Below are 21,415 nucleotides of genomic sequence, written 5' to 3'. Positions count from 1 at the left end.
GAAATGAACAAGAGCTTCTCTCCAACATGATACAAAGGTCTTAGGACAGAAGTCATAGCTCTGGTTGTTGAAAATCTAGTTTGATCTCATGTCTAGCTGGGGTCTTAAACACACCAGGGTGGGGTCGGAAAGTTGGCAGCTTCTTTAATCCTCACAGACTAGACACTAGTTATGAGGCCTGAGGTCATGGCACATGATTATACACTCTGGTAATGTCATCATTAACAAAACAACCATCACACTTTAACTCCTCAGAAATGTTCGGTCACTACAAAGAAGTGGTTTACACCAAATTCCCCACAGAATTTCTTTAAAAATAATAATAATAAAGGCTTAACAGTACTGTACATTTCAGATCCCTACATGAGAACACTGATGTTCAGACATATCTTATAGAAATTTTGCTTTTTTTTCCAGCCAAGTACTACAGTTTAAAGATGGAAGGCGACACTCCGGTCATTCTCACTCCTAAAGCTGGCCCAGAAAAGCAAAAATCAGCCAAAAGTTGGTTCAGATGCCAAGAGACAAGCAAGATGTAGAACATACTGTGCCATTTAAAATGAGGACTGTGTGCACCAACCTTTTTATTATAGAATTGAATTATTGCTGTAAAACACTGAGGGTGTGTTCACAGTGAGACTCTTTCAAAGTTTAATGCTTTATTTACCCGACCAATCAAGTCACAGTTTATAGGGCATATGAGAAAAAAACAGACTGAATAATGATATTTATGACATCCTAATAAACTAATATTTATTACAGATAGTAATAAATTTAAGCAAGAAGCAAGTCAGACTAGTTAGATACTGACTAGGACTGGCAAGATTGTGGTATGATGTGTGAAAAGTGCCTCTTTTTTTGATTATATCTGCAGCATGTTTCCTATTCATTGAGTTTTCTGCCTTGTGTAAAGGCAGCTTAAAAAAATAAATAAAAATCATTTTGTACCAAAATTTCTTTATTATATCCACATAAAATATAGCAACGCTTTAGGGTCAGCATAAATGCTTAAATGAAACACAAATGGTTGAAAAATCTGAACTTGAGAATGATCACAGCTCTAGTAGAACAGCGTGTCGACAGTGATGGAGTAACAACTGGAACATCTCAGGATTCATCTGGCAAAGCGCCTTCGCACTCCCATAACTCCTGATCCATCTGACGTAAGAAACAGGATGAAGCACTGTGACTCTGCTGTTCACACGATGTCCAGTAAATGCTTTTTAATACTTTCTCAATTATTTCTAATAAAATTGCACCAATGTTCATCTTGTTCTGTTCTTGTGGTTATGGATGTCTGTGTGTATCATGGTAAAGAAATAAGTTCTAATATACCTCTCTTAACGAAACCTCTGGTGGCGCGTCCTCGAGTCCACTGCCTGCCCGATCCTGTTCGGACTTTGGGTGGCTGAGTGCTGCTTGTGTCTGAGAATGAATGAAAAGAAAGGGGGAGAAGTGGGGGAGGAGTGCTTTAACATCACCACAAACTTTGTGAGAAAGCAGTGGTTAAAGCTGGACATCTCAATGAAAATTTTATATATTTACTTATAAAACACACACACACACACACACACACTTAAACTTCAACATGGGTATTAGTAATTAAAGTTTCTGTATTCGGGGGGGGATGAGTAGCAGTAAAATTTAGGATTTCACATGGCTGAACTGCGTAACGTGTGTGTGTGTGTGCGCGCGTGTGTGTGTGTACCTGCGGAGCTGGATGAGGGCTCCTGGCTGGTTGAGGGGAGACTGGCATCATCAGAAGGTTGAGCTGGCTCTTCAGCATCAGTCTGAGAAGACGACTCCAGTGCTACCTCTGTACTGCTTCTAAAAACACATTTCTCACACTCACTTCATCTCAAGCCAACATCTACACTGTTCTAATAAACAGAGCAAGATACCCAATACTCTCCAGTTCTACAGAGTTACAAATGCACCACAGCATTCTATAAAAATGGTGCAGTAAAAAGTTTTTTCAGCAAAGAAAATGAAGGAATTCTTGCTTGTGGTACTCACACAGACATTACAAGGATTAAAATGCTAGAACCATTCTTACAAAAAAAACAAACAAACAAAAAAAAACATGAAAAATAACCAAAATACAGTGACTAAAGTACAAGCTCACCCATCTTCCCCTGCTTCAAGCAGGACATCTTGCTCTTCAGCTGTACTGGGACCAGTCACAACACACACACTCGGTGTGGATGTGCTTACTGTTGGCACAGACTGGGAGGCGTGTTCAGACACTTCTGAGGGGTGTGTCTCTGAGAATGCAGTCACTGATGAGCAGAAAATGATGAGCATCAGTAATAATATAGAATGAAACATGAAGAGCTATAAGGAACCCCATGAATAATAAGAGAATCAACTATTAAAACACAGCTGGATCTTTTAATTGGGTGACACCATGGCTTTAGGAATGTCTTCCTGGACAGGTGAAAACAGTGTGTGTGTGTGTGTGTGCTTTGTTGGAGCACATACCCGGAGCAGCCACCTGGAGAGGGGTGGTGGGTACACTACGTCCCCCTGGCGAGTCTTCATGAGTGGGCAGAAACATGGGACTGTCATACATACCAAGCCCTGCAGAGCACACACAGGCACACCATGAACACACATACACCGCAATGCATGTGACATGGCTGGGCTTTATTATCGGCTTTAGATTATTATTATTATTCCATGTCATATCATCTGTAATCTGTTCTAAGTCAATAGCAGAACAGGTAGTGAGGTGAGAAGAGAATGAGGATAAAACAGCTTTTTTTTTTTTAAGGGTGGGGTATTCTAGTATTTTAATTTTAATACACAGCACCTTATGTTTCAGCTTGCTGGGTTTAATGTCACTCATTAGTCTCACTATTCTTTTTGTTAAAGGTGTGATTTATAGCGAGCTGACGGGGAGGATTCAGTGAGGACACACTACCTCCTTGTGAAGCCAGTTGGTCCAGATCTGCATTAGAAGAGCTGGTCTGTGGGACGTCATCAGAGAGGCCAAAGCCAAAACGCAGCACACCTGTTACCTGGGGAGAACTTGCACAAGACCAGAACTTGTGATCAACATCCCTCACTTCAACACAAACTGCTGAAAAAACTCCAACATTATCTGTGGCTAGTTATGAAATACAGATGATCTTAAGAGAAGCCTAATGTTCTTCATACAGTCAAATCTAGTTTTAGAATTTGAATTTGTCTCCATGTTAAATACTAATACTCACTGGAGAGCTTCACTGAAGCAGTCTGTGCGATGGGAAACAGCCAGTGTGGGGGTGCTGGGGACCATGCGGTCATCCTCCTCATAGAAGGGCTGTTGAGGCTGCTGGAAGTGCAGGAGGAGGAATTAAGAGCAGAGTGAAATCATGGAGATGAACAAAAGCTGAAAAAGCAGATTATAAACAAAGTCTGGAGAACTCACTGTGCTACCGGACACCCCTGAGGTCAGCTGAAGTCCTCGTCCGACAGGCTGCCGTCTCGCAGGGATACGCTGACAAAAACATTCACCTTACTGTCACATTCATTACTGTGGTTTTCATCTACAGGTTTAGTCGGACAGACCCGTACACAATTCTTATTAAATAAATGAAGACAAATGAAATCTGCATTCAAACTAATAAAAAAAATATGACTTGTAAATACCTGAACTTGAGAGGGTTGAGCTAGCTCCTGTATGGGCGGAGCCAGAATGCTGAGTCGAGGAGGCAGCGATTGCTGTGGTCTCCGTGGGGACGGTGGAGGACGGGGCGCAGAACTGGTGATTGGTTCAGGGGAGAACGCCACTACAGAGCTGGATACTGAGGGGATGGAAAAGAAGCTCTAGGATGAACATCATACTTAGCAAAGCTCTAGAGATTTCATATTACATCAGAAAAAGACCAAAGGGACAAATCAGAGCATTAAGTTTTGAATGCAGTAAAAGTGGGTTATGGTATCTTACAGGGGATGGAGACAGCCATGTTCTGGGTGGAGTCTGTTGCACCGAGACTTTCCTCATTTTCAGTACCTGGATCAGCAGCATCAGGGCTCTAAAGGAAATCAGGAGTGGCAAGTGTTGAAAGAAATGATTGATTCTTCTGTATTGGGGTTGGGGGATGAGATAAACCTGTCTGGTGCACCAAAGTGTTTATACCTCTGTATTATCACCCTCATAGGCCTCACTGGGATCTCCATTGCCACTCCCCTCGTTGCTATCCTCTCCTTCCACCCCAATCCCACCCTCATCATCATCCTCCTCCTCATCATCATCATCATCCTCCTCTTCCTCAAATTCCTGAAAACATGAAAACAACGACTCAAGTTATAAACATTCAACTAAGACTTGTGAAGCTCAACAGAAGCAAATTACTTCCTCAAAAGCAGGAAGTAAACTAAACATTTTGGACATACAGTGCACCATAAAGGACAACAACCATTTAGCTGCCATAAAGCTATTACAGCAAGTGTTCAGTACAGGTAATAATACTATAGTTTATATAAAGTAATAAAATAACGTTACCTGCTCCTCTTCATCCGTCTCCTCCTCCTGCTCTTCCTCACTTTCTGAGTCACTGACAATGACGATTACTGGTTCTTGCTCTTCCTGACTGTGTGAATCAGACACCTGGGAAAGGAGAAATTCTACATGTACAGACTGAGATGCCCCGGACTCCTCATCTACCTCGTCCAGGGTGGGGTAGTTTTCCAGCTCCTACAAATGAATACAGCAAATGTCTCAGTGTGTTTGGGTATATGATAGGGTTAATGACATGTGACAGTCTGATAAATGCCAGTATTGTTGTAGTCTGCAGTACTGTAACAGTATTAGTGGACTGAAATGTTCTTACAACATCATTATTAATCCCTTGTTAATAATACCCAAGCTTACATCAACAGCATCAGCTGCTTCCTGGCTGCCTCCTGGTACAACACTCTCAGCTTCAGTGCTGTCCTCAAGCATCCCCATCTAAATACAAACATTATCGGCTGAAACAGGAACAGCTCTAATCTCAATAGCTCTCGTATGTAGGTCCAATTGTTCATCTACTTGTATTTTAGGTTGAAGTCTCACCTCCAGCCCCACTCTCTGCATACGGAGCTTCTTGGAGATGGGAGGTTCAGTGGGCTCCTCCTGAGGCTCCAGGTCAACTGTAATGTTTTCCAGCTCCTCCTCTCGAGGCCGCTTAGTTAAGGTGCTTCCAGGTGTCGCTGAAACTGCAGAGTAAAGGTCATGTTAATGTACCTGCTAAAGTCCAGAAAAGACAATGGGAAGATCATTAACACAGAGGTCATTAATACAACCTCTAACAGGTTTAACTTTAATAGAGCGTGAGTTTGTACACATATAATGCCTTTGATATCAGAGATTGATATGAGAGTTTAAATGATAGTTAATTTGTGCCAAACCATCCTCATATTCACTTTTATTATTCTAGTTAGGCTAAAATTTGTGTACTTGAACACTATTTTTCACAGACAGACAGATTTGGGTAGATGAATTCTATTTATAGAATAATTTTAGCATTAGTTCATTGTTCATAATCATTAGACATTGGGATCATCTACAAGATCACCTGTTCCAAAAACAGCTGTGGATGTGGACGGTCTCTCCATTTGGGAAGTGCTGGGTGTAGCCTCCATCATCATAGGAGCAGAGGCAGGCTCCTGACTTGCAGGCTCAGTGGGTGGTAAGCTCTGCTGCTGTGTGGGCTGGACGAATGCAGTGGTCTGGCTCTGCTGGACACTTAGCATGGGTTGAGCCAGCGTGGTCTGAATATTGGGGCTGGTGGAACGCACAGAACCAGTGGTGCTTCCAAACACAGGCACGTGGTCCAGTGGTGCCTCTGATGACAGAGCTGGGAAACAGCAACAGGAGATCAGAAAATAAAATCTCTATGCAGCAAACAGCCTTATATTTCAGTTGTACACATGCATTCTTATTACTTCCTTTAAATGGATGTATAATCTCAAAAGCTCAGGGGCCTAGTATAAGCCTTCACTATTCACATGCTGTTAGAGTGGAAGCAGGGTTAGGCACACATTGTGTATAACCTCAACACGTACCTTCCTGGCTCTCCTGCTGGGTGGTGGGCATCACTGTAGCAGTAGGAGTGGGTGTGGGCACTGCAGCAGGGGTGATCATTGGTTTTATACTGGCCCTTGGTGTGGGCTTGTTTCCTGGAATGGCTGGGGGCTTGCTGGGGGTTGCCACCAGGGGAGTGGGTTTTATATTAGCTGTGGGGGGCTCAGAGGTGCTTGCACTAAAGAAACAAAGTATGTGCAAAAATCAAAAAATTAATAATAGTAAATGCTTCACACTTAACTGATTAACAGCAACAAGAAGAGCATGAATACACTAGTCTGTCTAGTGTAACAGACCTGCCCCTTTCAGCCACTGGTGTGGATTTTAGTGAAATCTGCCTCTGTTCTGTAGTCCTCTGCTGCTCCTGAGTCTGGGAACACACCACACTGATCAGTACTGAGCATTGCTGAGAGAAAAAGTAGTGGCTAAAAGCCTATTAAACAGATCAAATGCACTGCACTGTTACATCTACAACAGTTTAAACCAATAAAAATGTTTACCTTGCTGGGGCCTTGCTCCAGTGGCTCATCTCTCTGCTCGACATGTCTCTCCTGCTGCTCACGCAGGTCCCGTAGCTCTCGCAGCTCCTTCTCCTGCCGGCTCAGGCGGCCCTCATACTGTGAGCGTAGGGCATTTATGCGCACCTCCAGCTCCTCACGCTGCTGCTTCAGCTCCTCGTTCTCCTTCACCAACTGACCCTTTACATCTGCACAAGGAAGGAGAAATGTTTAACAATACACAGTCCACTCTATACCATTAAATTGTTAATTAAAACACACCTTAGACAAGAGCAGAAAATGCCTCGAAGGTCTTACCCACAAGGTGGTTGATTTTCTGTTTTGCCCCTAGAATTGCCTTCCTGGTCCGTTCCTCCTTTTCAGCCAGCTGCTGCCGGAGCCGGTCTTCCTGGGCTGACTTTTCCACCAGCTCTTGGCGCAGGCGTGTTAGCTCACCCTGCAGATGGGATACCTGCTCCTGTGCGTTACGTGTTTCTGTTTCACGCTCCCCTACAGTCTGCAGACAGACAACACATCCACTTAAGCACAGAGCTCACCAAATTAATCCCGGAGTACTAAAGCCTAGTGCCATAGCTGGTGAGGTGTGAAACAAACAAGCACATGGAGCATGTATTTGAATGTGATAAACTACTAGTTAGTGACAGACCAATTTTAGTTGAATTGTTAATGTTAAAAAATGACCGTGCTTTGTAAAGCACGATGGAAGAAAAGCCCCATGAGCCCAGAACTGTAATTCCATCTGCCTCCAGAGTCTTCCTCTGCACCCACACACTCTGGGTTCTACGTTTTGTATTTTTATTCAGTTGGACAATTACTAATAATTGTGGGATTACTAGAACTCATGGCAAAAAGTAAAGTAAACTTAAAAAAAAAAGAAAAAAAGAATTAAATTAAATTATCATAAAAATCATGATATTGCATTACAATAATAAAAATTGCTGAAATTACTAGTGGGAAACAATAGACTCACCTTGTTTAAGGTTTCCAGTTGGCCCTCCAGCTCCCGAGTCTTGGTCTCTGATTGGCTGAGGGAATCTCTGAGGCTTTGTAGCTCCTGAGCCGAAGCCTGCTGAGCCTCCTGGTCTTGGACTGGGGCAGAGGCAGCAGCTGCCATCATCTATGCAAAGAAAACATGATAGCATCTATATCTGAACCACACAAACTGATTCCTTAATCACTTCTTAGGATGGCCTGTGCTAGGGCCATAGCTTATAGCTAGGTCATAGCTTTAATATTAAAAATCATAAACAAACACACACAAAAACACTTGCCTTGTCGTGTTCAATTTTAAGCTCCTCATATTGGGTTTTATAGCGGCGCCCAAGCTTCTTGACCTGTGTGATGGTCTTCAGCTTCTCCTGGATGTCCAGAGTCTTGACCTCTAGATCTTTTTTCAGGCCCTCCCTTTCCCCGGTCACCTTGCCAAGATTGTCTCGCAGGTTCTGCACCTGAGACTGCAGCATGGTGACCGAACTACTGCTCCTGCAGAGGAAGAGAAATAAACTTGGACATGAAAAGCACAGTCAGCCAAATCCTACTGTTTCTCTATTGGGACAATGTTTACTTTGGAAGTGGGAGAAACGGCTTTCTACTGCTGTAAATCATTTCTGGTTCATGGCTGAATAATGAAGTGTTTTTGTAAACCTGGCTGCCTCTGCTTTAAGCCGACTGGTTTCCTCAGCGAGTTGCTGGATGCGTTTGAGATGGGCTTCTTTCTCCGAGTGCAGGCGTTTATACTCTTCTGGGTCTGTGTCCTTCTGCTGGCTCACCAGGACCTACACACACACACACACAATCAACATTACAGTACAGTAAGTTTCTCTTCAGCATGGTTCTCAGAGAAGGCATGAAAACGTATTCCATATATATTGGGAACATAACCAGAACATGATTTGAGGTTGATGAATGTTACTTCGTTTAATGCTGAATGAGTGAAAATTTGTCTGTCACTTTCAATTTAATCCAATTTAAATGTGGGGTTTTTTTTGTTTTCAATAGCAGATGCATGTGATGGTGACGATTTAAACAGAACTGCAGTGCATTTTTTTGTCAAAAAAAAAAGGCTTCTGTCTGCGTCCACATCTATTTCTGTATTTCTGTACCAAACAGCATCGTAATCCAGCCACTGGTTGGGGTGCTGACCTGAGTCCGTGCTTTCCAACGCTTGATTTCCTCTTCCAGAAGTTTCTTCTCAGCCTGTAGCATGCCGCTCTTCTCACTCAGCTCGGCATTGGACTCCTGCATGGGCAAGATTTCTGACTGCAGCTTGCTCACCTGAGAAAGACGAGTAACAAACCATGTCCATTACCTCACACCTATGCTGAAACATACCTGATCAGTAATCACAAAAATCTATAACAGTCCTTCCCAAACAAGTGGTGTGTTTCAGGATAGTAAAAAAGACCAAAATGGCACACTGTTCATTAAAGGTGGCTTGTTTGCATGAGACTGTCAGTAACAGAAAACTAACACACAAAATATTATGTCTAGTATTCATTTTTAAAATGAATTAATGAAAATACTCACGGTCCAACAGATTATTCAAGCGACTCCACATGTGGGTCAATAGTTTGGTAAACAATTTAAACATCAATCTGTTTTGTTTTACCTTCGCTTGAGTCTGCTGCAGCTCCTGCTCCAGTCTTTCCTTCTCATCCCGCAGCATCTTATTAGTCTCCACCAGGACGTTCATGGTCTCAGTCTTCTTCATCAGCTCATCATGTTGGGACAAGGTTTTTGCAGTCACCTTTAAAGAGTGGAAGATGTAAGACAACAAGGTCTGCAGAAAAGTGCAAAAGCTTTAACTTGAATAAAAATTGCCATACCTGCATCCTTTCTCTCTCAGCATTAAGCGAGTCCTGGACCTCCTTCAGTTCTCGCTCCAGGTGCTCCACTCGCAGTCTGTGCCTCAGACTCTCTCCCTGAGCCACCTCAAAACGCGACTCTGCTATCTCTTTCTCCCGACGAACAAACCTTTATGTACCCACAGCAGAGTTAATATAGCAAATGGGGGAAAAATTATTAATAGAAAAAAAAAAAAAAAAAAAAAAAAAAAAAAGTTTATATATATATATATATATATATATATATATATAATTTTAAATGAATGAATTGAAATGGAACCTGAGGATCTCAAGGAGCTGCTCCTGAGACTTCCCCTCCTCCGTGAGAGAAACGTTCAGCGAGCTATCTCCGGCTGTCTGCTGCAGCTGGGTTGCCATCTTTCCACTCATGGCTTGAATCTGCTCGTGTAGGAGCTCGTTCTGCTTCTGCAACTCCTGACAGCGTGACTCTATATTAGTCTGCTCCTCCTGGGAGACAGAAAGAAAAACAGACCACAGGAAGTAAAATGTTTTAGTTAATTCAAGTAAAAATATAAATAAATAAATAAAACAGTACTCTGTTGCTCTCTCATATATGAGAATACATGATGTGTAATTTTCCCAGTGATGATCGTATTGCTGAAACATACTTTGAGGATCTTTTCCTGCTCCTCCCAGGAAACTCGGGCCTCAAACAGCTGTGTGCTGACAGTCTGGATCTTTTCTTCAAGCTGCTGCCGGAGCTGTGAGGCATGTTGGGCCTGGGCTTTGGCTGCCTGCAGAGCCTCCACGTCGGCTGCATGCAACAGCATCTCCTGCTCGTACTTATCCTGGGCCTCTGTGGCGAGACGTGCCTGCTCTTGGCTGTCCAGCACAGCCTGCTGCTCTTGAGCGGCTGCCATAGCTGCCTTCTGCAACAATTCCTGATGCTCGGCCTGCAGGTGGCTCAGGTTCCGCTGCAGCTCGCTCACCTGAAACCAGGAACGAATTACGCTTTAAAATATAAAATATATATATGCACACACACACACACAAATGATAATGATACTAGATGCTTAGACATACAGCACATACAGCTCAGTTGGTCCTTTGTTTTAATACAATTGCCCTAAGATCATTTTTTGAAGTACAATGCAAGAACTGCACCTGCTGCTCAATGGCTGCCACAGCTTTCTGTTTCTCTTCCTGTATTTCATTTTTCTCCTTCTCAACTTCTAGAAGCTTCTTTTCCAGTTGCTGAAGCTGCTCATGAGCCTCTGAAACCTGGCTTTCAACTGATGTCTTCACCTGTTCGGTAACCTGAAAGAGAAACCGCAAATCAGCAAAAGTGTTTAACTCCTACTAAAATGTAGTTTTACTCATCCAAAGTATTAATTATATTTAAAAAGACCAAATCACCTGTTTCTCTTTCTCCAGGGCCTCCTCCAGGCTCAGGCACATGGCTCTGTACTGTTCAAGAGAGGTAGTGGTGCTCTCCAGTCTCTCGGCCAGCTCCTCAGATCTGCTCTTAGCTTCATTCAGACGCTTACGCAGTTCCTCTACATCCTCTTCACCACCCTGCAGCCCTGTGGCAGGTAAGGGATGAGGTAAGATAAGATAGAACTTTATTAATCCTGAAGGACACAATTCAGTCATAGCATTAATAGTACATCGCTTATCCACTGAGGTAAGTCAGCATGATCACATGTTTCTCTCTATTTTACTAATATAGAAGGAAGAAATGATGACGTGTGAGCCTTAAACTAATATTTTACAGAACTGGTCACTGACATTTACGTCAACAGGAAAGTACTAGTTACTGACCCTAGTTAATCAGGAAATAACAAAAAGACTATGTTAATTTTAAACATGCTAAAATACAACAAACCAGTAAAGACTTAAAACACTGGGGGATGACAAACATCACCCAGACTGAGCAGAGAAAGACTTCGGTTTTGATCACACTTTAAAAATTCAGATTTTCCTTTTCTTTCTTCATGTGCTGCTTTGCTCATGATACATCTAAATATTCCATTACTCAGTTCTTTAAAGGGCCACACAGCTAAATGGTCTAAAGTGTATTAATAAATTGTGGATGTTACCTGTGAGGCCTGGGTCAGTGCTGGGTGAGGAAACCCTTCTCTCTCTGGTGTTCAGCTGCTGCTGGAGACTGCTGAGCTCCTGCTGTGTGGTACCGAGCTGCTCTCTGGTCCTTTGGTGCAATGCGCACTGTACCTCCAACTGCTTCTTAGCATCCAAAAGCTGCTTCTGTAAAAAGTAAACCACATTCAGGCTCCCATGAGCTCAAATGAAACTCATCTTTTTATTTCGTTTCAGTGAGATGAAATATTGTGCACTCATTACTGTGGAGTAACGTACAACATAAAGAGGATGTGAACAGAACTACAATAACCTGAATGTTCTTTACTCTAGAAAGGGGACAAAATTGTAATATTAATGATGTGATCTTCAGTGGCACAGAGTTTTTAGTTTAAACTTCTATCCTGTACCTTTATCATGTTTAGACTGTTTTTACTTTGGCTCCATTTCCCATAGTTCTGTTCTACCACAATCTGATAATTCATCTCTACCTGAAGAGACGACGCAGCGGCACTTTAGTCGGTCCAGCTCTCTCATCTAATCATCTCTTTGAGCGAAGTTTACAGATTCTACAGCTTCAGCTTTTACATGAACACCGCAATCATTGGCATTGTTCTCATCATACAGCAGTATTTAACCAAGTCGAGCCGAGTGTCATACCTCAGCACATCTGTGTGGTACAGCTGTATCATATTCTGGTTTGAAGTTAAAGACAGTCCAAAGAAACATTTAAATTAGACAACACATGACCGAATGCAAGAGAGAAGACATAGCGAGCACTTACATCATGATTACGTGCCAGAGCATGTCTCTGCTCCACCTCATGCTCCAGTTTCTTCTGCAGTTGGGAAATCTCACGTTCCTGCTTCTCCACCTGTGCTGTGAGCCGCTGCCGAGTTTCTGTCTCCGCACGCTCCAGTGTGGCCTGAGAGAACATATGGACACCTCAAAACACACCATCTGCTTTGAATGTCGGTGAATGTTGAACAATGCCAATGGCTTCAGTACCTGCATGGATTTAAAATTGGTGAGCAGGAGGTTCTGGTTCCTCTGCTGAGCCAGGATCGACTCTTTCTCCTGGCTCAGACTGGACTCCACCATCTTCAGCATGTCTCTCTCCTTGCGCAGGCTCTCTGCTTGTGACTGAGGGGGCACAACATTATTCATATTTCATTACACAATCCTGAGTACGAACTTCCATACACAGTTTCCAGATTGACTTTATTCGACACACTTTTACTAGGAACAAATTGTAATCAGTTGCATCTGGATCATAGATTCACTAAAATACCAACCTACAAGAATCGAGCCGTGATTGTTATTATATAAAAGTGGTAAGTCTTTCAGCATTTAACTCTTAAGTGTTGCTTTAAAGCATGCTATCTACATTGATTCTACTCATATTTCATCAACATTAATACAAAGTTGATTATATAAGTAGGCGGAGCTTAAACACACTTACTTCAATCATTGACAATTTCTCATTTGCTGCACGCAAGTCTTGTGTGAGTGTGTGGACCATCTGCTCACTCTTCTGCCCCATGGCCGCCTGCTTCTGGGTTTTCTCCCTCAGAGAGGCAATCTCCTTACGGTAACCTTCCACATTATCCTGCAGCATCTCATATCTGGTACACACACACACACTTTTCTATACATCTGTAATAATACGTGTATAGTAAAATACGTGTATAAAGTGAAATACATGGCATATGGAATTAAACCGCATTGATGTATAGTGATGAATTGTTCAAAAAAACGTATTTGTAGACCTCAGAACTCACCGTTTAGAGGCAAACTCCAGCTGAGTGGAAACCTTGGTGTTCTGGGATCTCAGTTCTGACACTTGGTCTTGCAGCTTCTCACACTGCTCAGTCAGAACCTTCTCACGTTCAGCCTTCTCTTTCTTATAGGCTCCAAACACCTCTTGGAGCTAGACACACACCACAACACACAGACACCTCCGAGTTATTCCAAAGTCACAAACATTTACATTCATGCAGAACTGTACCTTTTTTCACACTTATTGCAATGCGAATAAATACAAAGACATCAATCCTTTTATCATATATGTGGGTCGTTTAGCTTCTGACTCATTAACATGTATTGTTGAAGGATTAATCTGTGGGCAAAATGAGCTTTAACTTAACAGCAGAATTGGATGCGGAACAGAGCTGAAGACATTACTGAGCCCAGGGTTGCTGTGATGACATTCTGCAACATGGCAAAAGTTTTCAAACCAAACATTTTTGTTGGTATGAGTGTTTTTGGGTGGAGGAAAAAGGTGGCAATAGCAAAAGAATGTGAGACTCAGGAAGAATGGTTTTCAATGTTTTTGGGTGTTTTATGTTTTTGGGGAAAAAAAATATTGCTACATCCACATTTTTCCAGGATTTTGACAACCAGGCGACACTGCGCTCACTGTACATTAAACTATAAACAATAAAGTGCAGCAAGAGACACAGCATTTGAAAACTCCTGGATAATAATTGTTGTGTTTTTTACATACTGCAGTGGATCTGCTGCTGAAATCCATCTCAAGATTCTTATTTCCAGTTTGCTCATTCAACATCCTATATTTTAATTAAAACATTTTGTACTTCTTATAATGTGGTTCCCTTCTGAGACTGGACAGTTTTCCTGTTGAAATGATCCTATTTTATCTGCCATTACCTCTTCTTCATCAGGTATTTAGACCTAGAAGTAGATTTCTGTAAAGCTGCTTCACTGCAATGTCTGTTGGTAAAAGCACTATAAAATAAAGCTAAACAGAATTACGCCGAACAAAATATTGACATATGTCTGCATACAACTCCTTTAACCTATTCGAAACTGTTTTTTCCTATCTTGTCCAGCAGTTGCCTGCGTGCTCTGTAGTGCACACTGTATTAGAGGGGTCACTCCGCCTGCCTCACCTGTTTCAGGGCAGCCTTGGCCTCCACCGTCTCTGTGGACTCGATTGCTGCGGAGACAAGGCCAGTTGGTGTAGCTGCAGTGGGCGTGGCTGCAGGAGAACGACGGGGTGTGGAGGTGAGGGAGAACTCCTCTGGAGAAGAGCCTAAGGTCCAATCATTACATTAAGAGAAAATTAGTCTAAATTATAAAAGTCTGAATTATAAAAGTCAAGTTTCAGTCAAGCTGCGGTCACCTTGCTGAGGGAAGCTGACGCCTGTAGCCTGGGCAAGCAGGACACGGTACATGTCTCGCTGACGCACAATGGACTCGACCAGCTGCATCTGGTGTGCACGCTGATCACGAAGCTGCTCCAGCTCAATCTGGGCCTTCTCCAAACTATTCTGTAGCTCAGTCTGCCTGCAAATATACACACATAATAATTACTTCACTGATGAGAGTCTTGGTTCCTTTTCAACTTTCTTCTTCTTTAACTATATCCTCTTTAGCTATACTGGCAATTGTGAGTTAAGGCACCATAATGTCTGTAAAAGTTTATTAACAAGGTCTGTATTGTAAAAGTCCTCATAAAAATAAAATACATGTTCATTATGTGTAGTAAATTGCTCTTCTTAAAACCCTAAAAGAAAGAGGTGACTTGTCAGGTAATATTGCTCAACAGTGAGCCACTCACTTGGTGCCTTCAACCTCCATCTCTCCTTTCTCCTGCTCTTCCCCAAGCTCACGCAGGGCCACCAGCAGCCGCTGATTCTGCTGTTGCAGTTCCTCCACGCTGCGGAACGAGACCAGGTGCTGCGATATTACCTCAGACGTACTGCTCACGTCAGCCGAGCACACTTCATCCTCGTCACGGACCACGTGATTCCCACGTGCCTCCTCCAGCTCAACCAGCAACACACGAACCTGAGACACACAGGAAGATGCATTAATCCAATGAGATGCTGGAAATACCAACAGAAAAAAACGTCCAGACATTTTCAGGACTAGCAGCAGAAACAAATGACTGTATTTGTGAGTGAACAATAGAGTGCCATTTACTTCCAGTCTGCAGTCTCGAAGTCTAATTTTGGTTCAACTAAATATCTCTATCTTGACTGTAAGTCAAAACTGGAAGCAGAAACCCTTGTTAATATTTCATCCACTGCTATATATGTTTATTTCGATTTGCACTACCTAAACCGCTGCCACTGTATTTTTGCACTATATATATATGTGTTATTAGTTACCTGGTTTCTCTACAGTTTCTCAAAGTTGTACATCATTTCATTTTGTTTCATTTTACACTAACAGAACAACATCCTGGATTAACTGCACAGAATTAATGCTGAGGGTCTGTTATGGCTTTTCTACAGAATTGTTCTTTGAGGTGAACAAACAGCAACAGAACTCCAGAAAATATTTCTGAAAATAAATTATGGAGATGCAGGAATATAAGTTGTACTGCATCCAGCCACTAGAGGGTCTCAGAGATATTCTGGCTTTTCTTTTCCACTCATTTATACAGCGTTTTGTACAAATGGCTTTTTACTCCAAAAAGCCTCACCTGGTGAGCCATGTCACGCAGCTGCACCTCGAACCTCTGATTGTCTCTTTCCAGGACGGAGGAGTGTTTCTTGGCCTCGTCTGCTTCCTTCTGCAAGCGCTGTACCTCCTGCCACACCAAGACACAGGATTATACAGGGGAAATGAAAGATATTTGAAATATGAAGTTTCTAGAACAGCTACACAACACTCTTACTTTTAAAATATTTCATGTCTATCTCATACACCTAAGTTAAAAAAAGGCATTGCTGCAGATTCTCACTAGTTTTCTCTCTTCTTCCATACCTGCACAGCATGCTCCAGCTTGGCAGACAGACTTGCCACAGATTTCTGTGCACGCTCCAGCTCCTCCCTCTGCCTCTTCAGTACGGGTGCTTTACCCTCAACCTCCTGCACAATGTCGTCCAGGTATTTGTTCACGCGTTTGTTCTCCAGTTTCTCCAGTTGCAGCTGCTCCTGGGACTCCACATATGCTGTGTAGATCTGTAAAGCAAGCATGTGACAATATACACAACATATATAAGAGCTATGTTCATACAGCCTGGTGCCATGCAAAACTCCTGCAACATGAATTTCCATTTCATTCATTACTCAGTTGAACTACAGTAATGTCTGAAAATGCTAATTTTGCTAGTACTATTTGTGTAATGTTAACTGATGGCTATTATTAGCATTAACAATAAAAAAAACAAACAAAAAAAAAAAAAAAACAACCACCAGCTCCTGGATGATGTACCTCTGTGAGCTTCATGCCTGGTCTGATCTTGGTAACTGCTGCTGCAGTGGGAGACATTGTGCTGAGCTGGTCATCTGGGAGAACTGGTGCAGATATGGTGCCAGCTGTTAACATAAAGCATGAATTACTTTACATACACACTTGCTAGTGTAAGCAGAGGAACGCTGCTGACCTCTGCGCGTGGTGTCTGACAGAAGGTCATTGGCGTTGTCCAGTTCTTTCTCGAGGACAGCAATACGCTCCTTCAGTTCGGCCACCTCCTTCTGTTTGCAGCTCTCTGCCTCAGCCAGCTTCATCTCCATAGCTTTGTGAGCTGCCCACAAAACACAGCTCATTGGTCATTCCACAAAATGCCTATTTAAAGATATTCATTCACTAATGACCATTAGCTTCTTTGGAGTGTACAATCAATAGAATCTTTTTTTGTCCATATCTGATCAGTTGTGATCATATTGGGCTAAAACATTCAAAAGCAAACATGCAGCATATTCACTACCATTTTTACAACACAATGAATTGGTTTTAGATGAAAAGCAGTCACAAACAAGTTAATATCATAAATAGACAACAATGAGCCATGACATTAAAGCCACTGACAGTCATGTGGACAACCAGGTCTGTGTGTGTGTCATTTTCCTAGAGTAGAGATGACAAGGATGCACTATGGGAAGAAGGCGAGCTAGCAGAGGCAGTGTGATGCTCTGAGCAATGTTCTGCATTGATGTGGATGTTATTGTGACCATGAGCCACCTACCTGAACACTGTTCCAGATCAAATACACTGCTTCATGGCAAAGATGTTCCCTAATGTCAGTGTCCTCTTTCAGCAGGATGATGTGTCCTGACACACTGCTAACATTGTTCAGGAAATGGTTTGAGGAACATAAAGAGCTCTAGGTGTTGACTTGGCCTCCAAATTCTCCAGATCTCTAGCATCTGATTGATGTGATCAACTTCTAATAATCGTGATCTAACGTTCCAGATACCACAGCACACCTTCAGAGATGGAGATCTTGTGGAGTTCTTGCCTCAACATGTTGGAAGTGTTTTGACGGCACAAGGGGAACTCGCACAATATTAGGCAGGTGGTTTTAATGTTATGGCTGATCAGTGTATGTTTTATTTAAAATAAAATGGACTTCATTTATAATATTATGTGTATTTTGTCCAATTTGAGATAAATAAATCCTTCTATACAATTTTTTTTTTCATTAGAGCCACTTGCATGATTTCTTAGAAACACACATACACACAGCATGTTAATGCTAATCTTGTGTAACAGTAATAGACCAGAGAGTTTCTCTCCTCTCACCATCTCCAGCTTCCTTCAGTAGTTTATGCAGCTCCTCTACGGCTCGGCTCAGCTCTTCACTCTTGGCCTCTGCATCTGCTGCAGCTCCCTGAATAATCACCATCACAACACCCAGGAAAATAACACTCAGCTCTTATTAAATATAAACCCTTTTTTACATGAACATAACCAAAAATAGCCAAGAATACATCACCAATATTCAATGCTGAAATCTGACATTTTATTCAAGTTGAACTTTTCATGTAAAGTTGTATTTAACTTAAAACATGCTGTATTTTTTAAAATATGAGATCATGTTACTGAGAAACATGAGAACTATTCTGAAATGAAAATGTTAGCCTGGCCCACACTCCTACCCAGCATGACAAGTGAGTTACCTTGTACAGGTTAGACAGCTTGATGTTAGCATTGAGCTCATTTTGGAACTTCTCTTCTGAAAGAGCTTGTTGTTCTTTAGCCTAAATGGGAAAAGATGGTGTTAGTCGATGTCCTGCAGTAACTGGTAAGACAGTAAAGTAAAGAAATATCAGCTCACCTCTTTCAGTTTGCTAATCAAGTCCTCAGTTTGCTTCTGAAGGTTTTCGTTGGAGGATTTGAGACTGGCCAGTTGGTCCTGTACTCTGGTACACTATGCAAAAAACACACACAAGCATGTTTCTCACCACTGTTCATTAGGGATTTAATACTTCATACAGAGATCTGTTAAGCTGCTTTGAGGGAAATGTCTAAAAGAGCTATGAAATAACTTGTTTCTCCATTGATGTGCCAAGACTATTACTATTTTTATAAAATTATAAACTGGATTTACAAACGTGATATAGTCACGGTAGAAAAACGTCTTTTCTTAGTCCTCTGTATCAGTGATGCTGTCAGACCTGAAGCCTGAGATATTGTACCTCATCTCCTTTGTTGTTCAGGCTGCACTTCAGCTCTAGAATCTCGCTGCCTTTCTCCCGCGACAGACAGAGAAGCTCCTCACTTTTGGTCTTCAGTTCCTCACTCAGCCAGCTCACCTGCCCCTGGAGCAACTCCTTCTCCTGCTCCAGACGTTTCTCTTTGTACTGCAGACACACAGTTGTAGTGCTGCAGTGAGCTTTCCTTACACAACACTAGGCATTGCAAACTGAAGTGGCAGGTTTACATGAAAAACAGCAAAGCTGTGGATGAACTTATTTTTTAAATTTAGATTAGACACCAAATCACAGATATCCAGGTCGTGTGTTTCTGTGTTGATTCTGACAGTGTACATGTTAAATCTTCGATCTTGGTGTTCTCCCTCTTCACTCTTCCTCCCTAAATACGAAAAATGTGCTTTTATTGGCTCATGTACTGATTATAGTAATGTTCTCTTTACAGATCCAGAGCCAAAGCCCTAAAAAAACCTTTAATACCATCCTACAATCATTCAACTTAAGATATCAAGCAGAGATTCTGGGACACAGACAGAAAGGTGGAAAACAATGCCACCTAGTGGTGAATCCAGAAAAATATTCAACAAGAAGATTAAAAGTTTATTCACAAAACCTCCATGTCTTGTTGAAGTGTACCTTGATTGAGACTTCCAAAGCCTCCAGCTCATCGAGCTTCAAGCGCAACTGCAGATTTGTAGCGTTGACTTCCACCAGCCGATCAGTGAGCCTTTTTAAATCATCTGAAGCAGAAATAAATTCAACAGGGTTAGGGTTACCCCATCAGTTTTCCAGATGCACAATGCATTTAGTGTTTTATAAAACTTACCACTCTGGCCCTCGACCTCTTGTGATGTCCTTTCCAGTGTGCGCACTAGGTCTCGCTTCTCAGCCTCCAGCTCATCCTTTAATTTAGAGAGCTCCTTCTGCACAGTGATACAGAATGGGTGAGTTCATCACACTCCATACACTAGTCAGATCCAGAACCAAGCACACCCACATATTATTATTATTATTATTATTATACACTCTTATTATTTTACCTGCTCTGACTCCAGCTTTGCATACGAGGACTCCTGTTCCTTTGTCTTCTCACGGAGAGATTTCAGCTCTTCGTCTGTAACATAGCAGAACTAGCATCACTAACGCACTGGTTGCAATCAAGATATCTGGGTTTGTGGAATAAAAGTCCTACAGAAGATCAGCAGATCATTTATTCATTTTTTAAAAAGGCACAAAGATTTAAAAGTGCTTACCAAGTGATGTGAACTCTTCCTGGAGTTTCTGATGGTCTTTTGTTATAGACAGACACTGATCCTGGCTCTCTGTGCACCGCTTCTCCAGGTCAGCATACTGTTGCTCTAAACAGAAAAACACAGCCAAAAAAAAGCCCTGTGATACTTGAAAAATCCATCCAAAGCACACGGTGGTGATAAATTATAAAGGCAGAAGTGGGACACATGCTAAACCATAGATTTATACAAAATGAATCCACTTCAAGGTGCAGAGTAACTCCGCTGAGCAGTGTACAATATCACACCACAGGACGTGGATTATTATCAGGGCCGTACGTTACAAATGAAGTATATTAGAGGCGTGAATACTGTGAATACTGTGCTTTAATAGAAAAGCAATCAACATGAGAATGAAGAATTCAAGCTGACTTGTATAAATCATCTCATCCTTCAGTTCATGGTAGGCAATTAAAGACACAGTTACAAAACAACACTAAAGACACATTTTTACTGACACCCCAAAACACCTGAAGAAAGACGCCTGACGTGCTGTAAAATAAAAGCGAGAGGTCGTTTTGCTGGTGAGTATGACGATCATTCAGGAGAGTGTGTGTGTGTGTGTGTGTGTGTGTGTGTCAGTCAACGGGTCACGTGTTTGCTGCTGAACTGAGATATGAAGAGGAAAACACAGCGCAGATAAACAGTGTGATAAACAGGGCACATTACACAGCTGCTCTTTATGATTCAACTAACATATTTCTTTAAATAACTTAAATTTACACGACAAATAAACCCCACACCTCTCGGCGTGTATGGAGCTTTTCATCACACAGACACTGCTGCTGTTATCATTGTACTCTTATTGACTTTAGCTAGCGAGCTAACAGATCAGACCCAGTAAAGCGAGCTAACCACATAAAGCTGGTCAGGAGACACAACCCCTGCTCCTGCTGCTGTGTAAAAAATATGTGAGGAACTTAGACCAGGGCTCTAACCTTTCTGCATGCTAAAAGCTACACTCTCATTCCCCTGAGCTTAGCTGGCTAACTAACCTATTTAACCAGTTAACTCGCCCACTGCCTGTTCAGTGTGAGGAAAGAAGCAGCATATTTACCGCTGTCCACGCGAAGCTGCTCATACTGGGCTTTAAAGTAATCGACCTCACTCTGCTGCTCCGCTAGATATTTCTCCAGTTTCCCCTGCAGTGTTTTGGAGAGTTTAGATAACTCAGTTCGCTCCAGGATCTGCTGCAGCACCGCCGCCATTTTTCGTCTCGTTTGCGCGCAGGCTGCTCTCTTCTTC

The 21,415-nt window shown here is 42.2% G+C and overlaps 2 protein-coding genes across 4 annotated transcripts in view; one reads left to right on the top strand and one right to left on the bottom strand.

The window, feature by feature from the left end:
• The window catches only part of prg4b (proteoglycan 4b), an 8,966-nt gene extending 7,698 nt beyond the window's left edge, over nucleotides 1–1,268 (top strand). Inside the window, exon 13 of the mRNA XM_058378978.1 lies at nucleotides 418–1,268. Within this exon, the coding sequence (XP_058234961.1) occupies nucleotides 418–539 (122 nt within the window). The 3' untranslated portion in view covers nucleotides 540–1,268. The remainder of the gene's footprint in view (nucleotides 1–417) is intronic.
• tprb (translocated promoter region b, nuclear basket protein) lies at nucleotides 1,020–21,415 on the bottom strand. 3 transcript variants are annotated; one of them, XM_058378975.1, is made up of 50 exons: nucleotides 21,228–21,415; nucleotides 20,135–20,239; nucleotides 19,922–19,995; nucleotides 19,708–19,804; nucleotides 19,518–19,621; nucleotides 18,867–19,031; nucleotides 18,506–18,598; nucleotides 18,348–18,428; nucleotides 17,971–18,058; nucleotides 16,832–16,972; nucleotides 16,660–16,763; nucleotides 16,209–16,406; nucleotides 15,925–16,032; nucleotides 15,055–15,284; nucleotides 14,617–14,780; nucleotides 14,384–14,526; nucleotides 13,253–13,401; nucleotides 12,934–13,096; nucleotides 12,480–12,614; nucleotides 12,256–12,396; nucleotides 11,474–11,639; nucleotides 10,791–10,957; nucleotides 10,539–10,691; nucleotides 10,043–10,363; nucleotides 9,694–9,881; nucleotides 9,396–9,543; nucleotides 9,179–9,316; nucleotides 8,713–8,844; nucleotides 8,215–8,345; nucleotides 7,842–8,052; nucleotides 7,541–7,687; nucleotides 6,868–7,066; nucleotides 6,553–6,758; nucleotides 6,349–6,422; nucleotides 6,034–6,230; nucleotides 5,544–5,825; nucleotides 5,042–5,184; nucleotides 4,859–4,936; nucleotides 4,490–4,681; nucleotides 4,124–4,264; nucleotides 3,932–4,019; nucleotides 3,634–3,788; nucleotides 3,413–3,481; nucleotides 3,216–3,316; nucleotides 2,924–3,030; nucleotides 2,482–2,580; nucleotides 2,126–2,279; nucleotides 1,709–1,827; nucleotides 1,336–1,425; nucleotides 1,020–1,158 (listed from the first exon to the last, which is right to left on the bottom strand). In XM_058378975.1, exons 1-50 carry the CDS (start codon nucleotides 21,376–21,378, stop codon nucleotides 1,115–1,117), a joined length of 7,074 nt encoding a protein of 2,357 aa, XP_058234958.1. In that variant the 5' UTR covers nucleotides 21,379–21,415; the 3' UTR covers nucleotides 1,020–1,114. The 3 variants fall into 3 exon arrangements, with proteins under 3 accessions (XP_058234958.1, XP_058234959.1, XP_058234960.1); XM_058378976.1 differs by having other exon boundaries at nucleotides 3,216–3,313; XM_058378977.1 differs by having other exon boundaries at nucleotides 16,660–16,742.

The sequence above is a fragment of the Hemibagrus wyckioides genome, linkage group LG25 (genome assembly GCF_019097595.1).
Source record: "Hemibagrus wyckioides isolate EC202008001 linkage group LG25, SWU_Hwy_1.0, whole genome shotgun sequence".
NCBI classification, from domain to species: Eukaryota; Metazoa; Chordata; class Actinopteri; order Siluriformes; family Bagridae; genus Hemibagrus; species Hemibagrus wyckioides.
The sequence above is the reverse complement of the archived record's forward strand: the minus strand, read 5'-3'. Positions and strand labels throughout refer to the sequence as shown.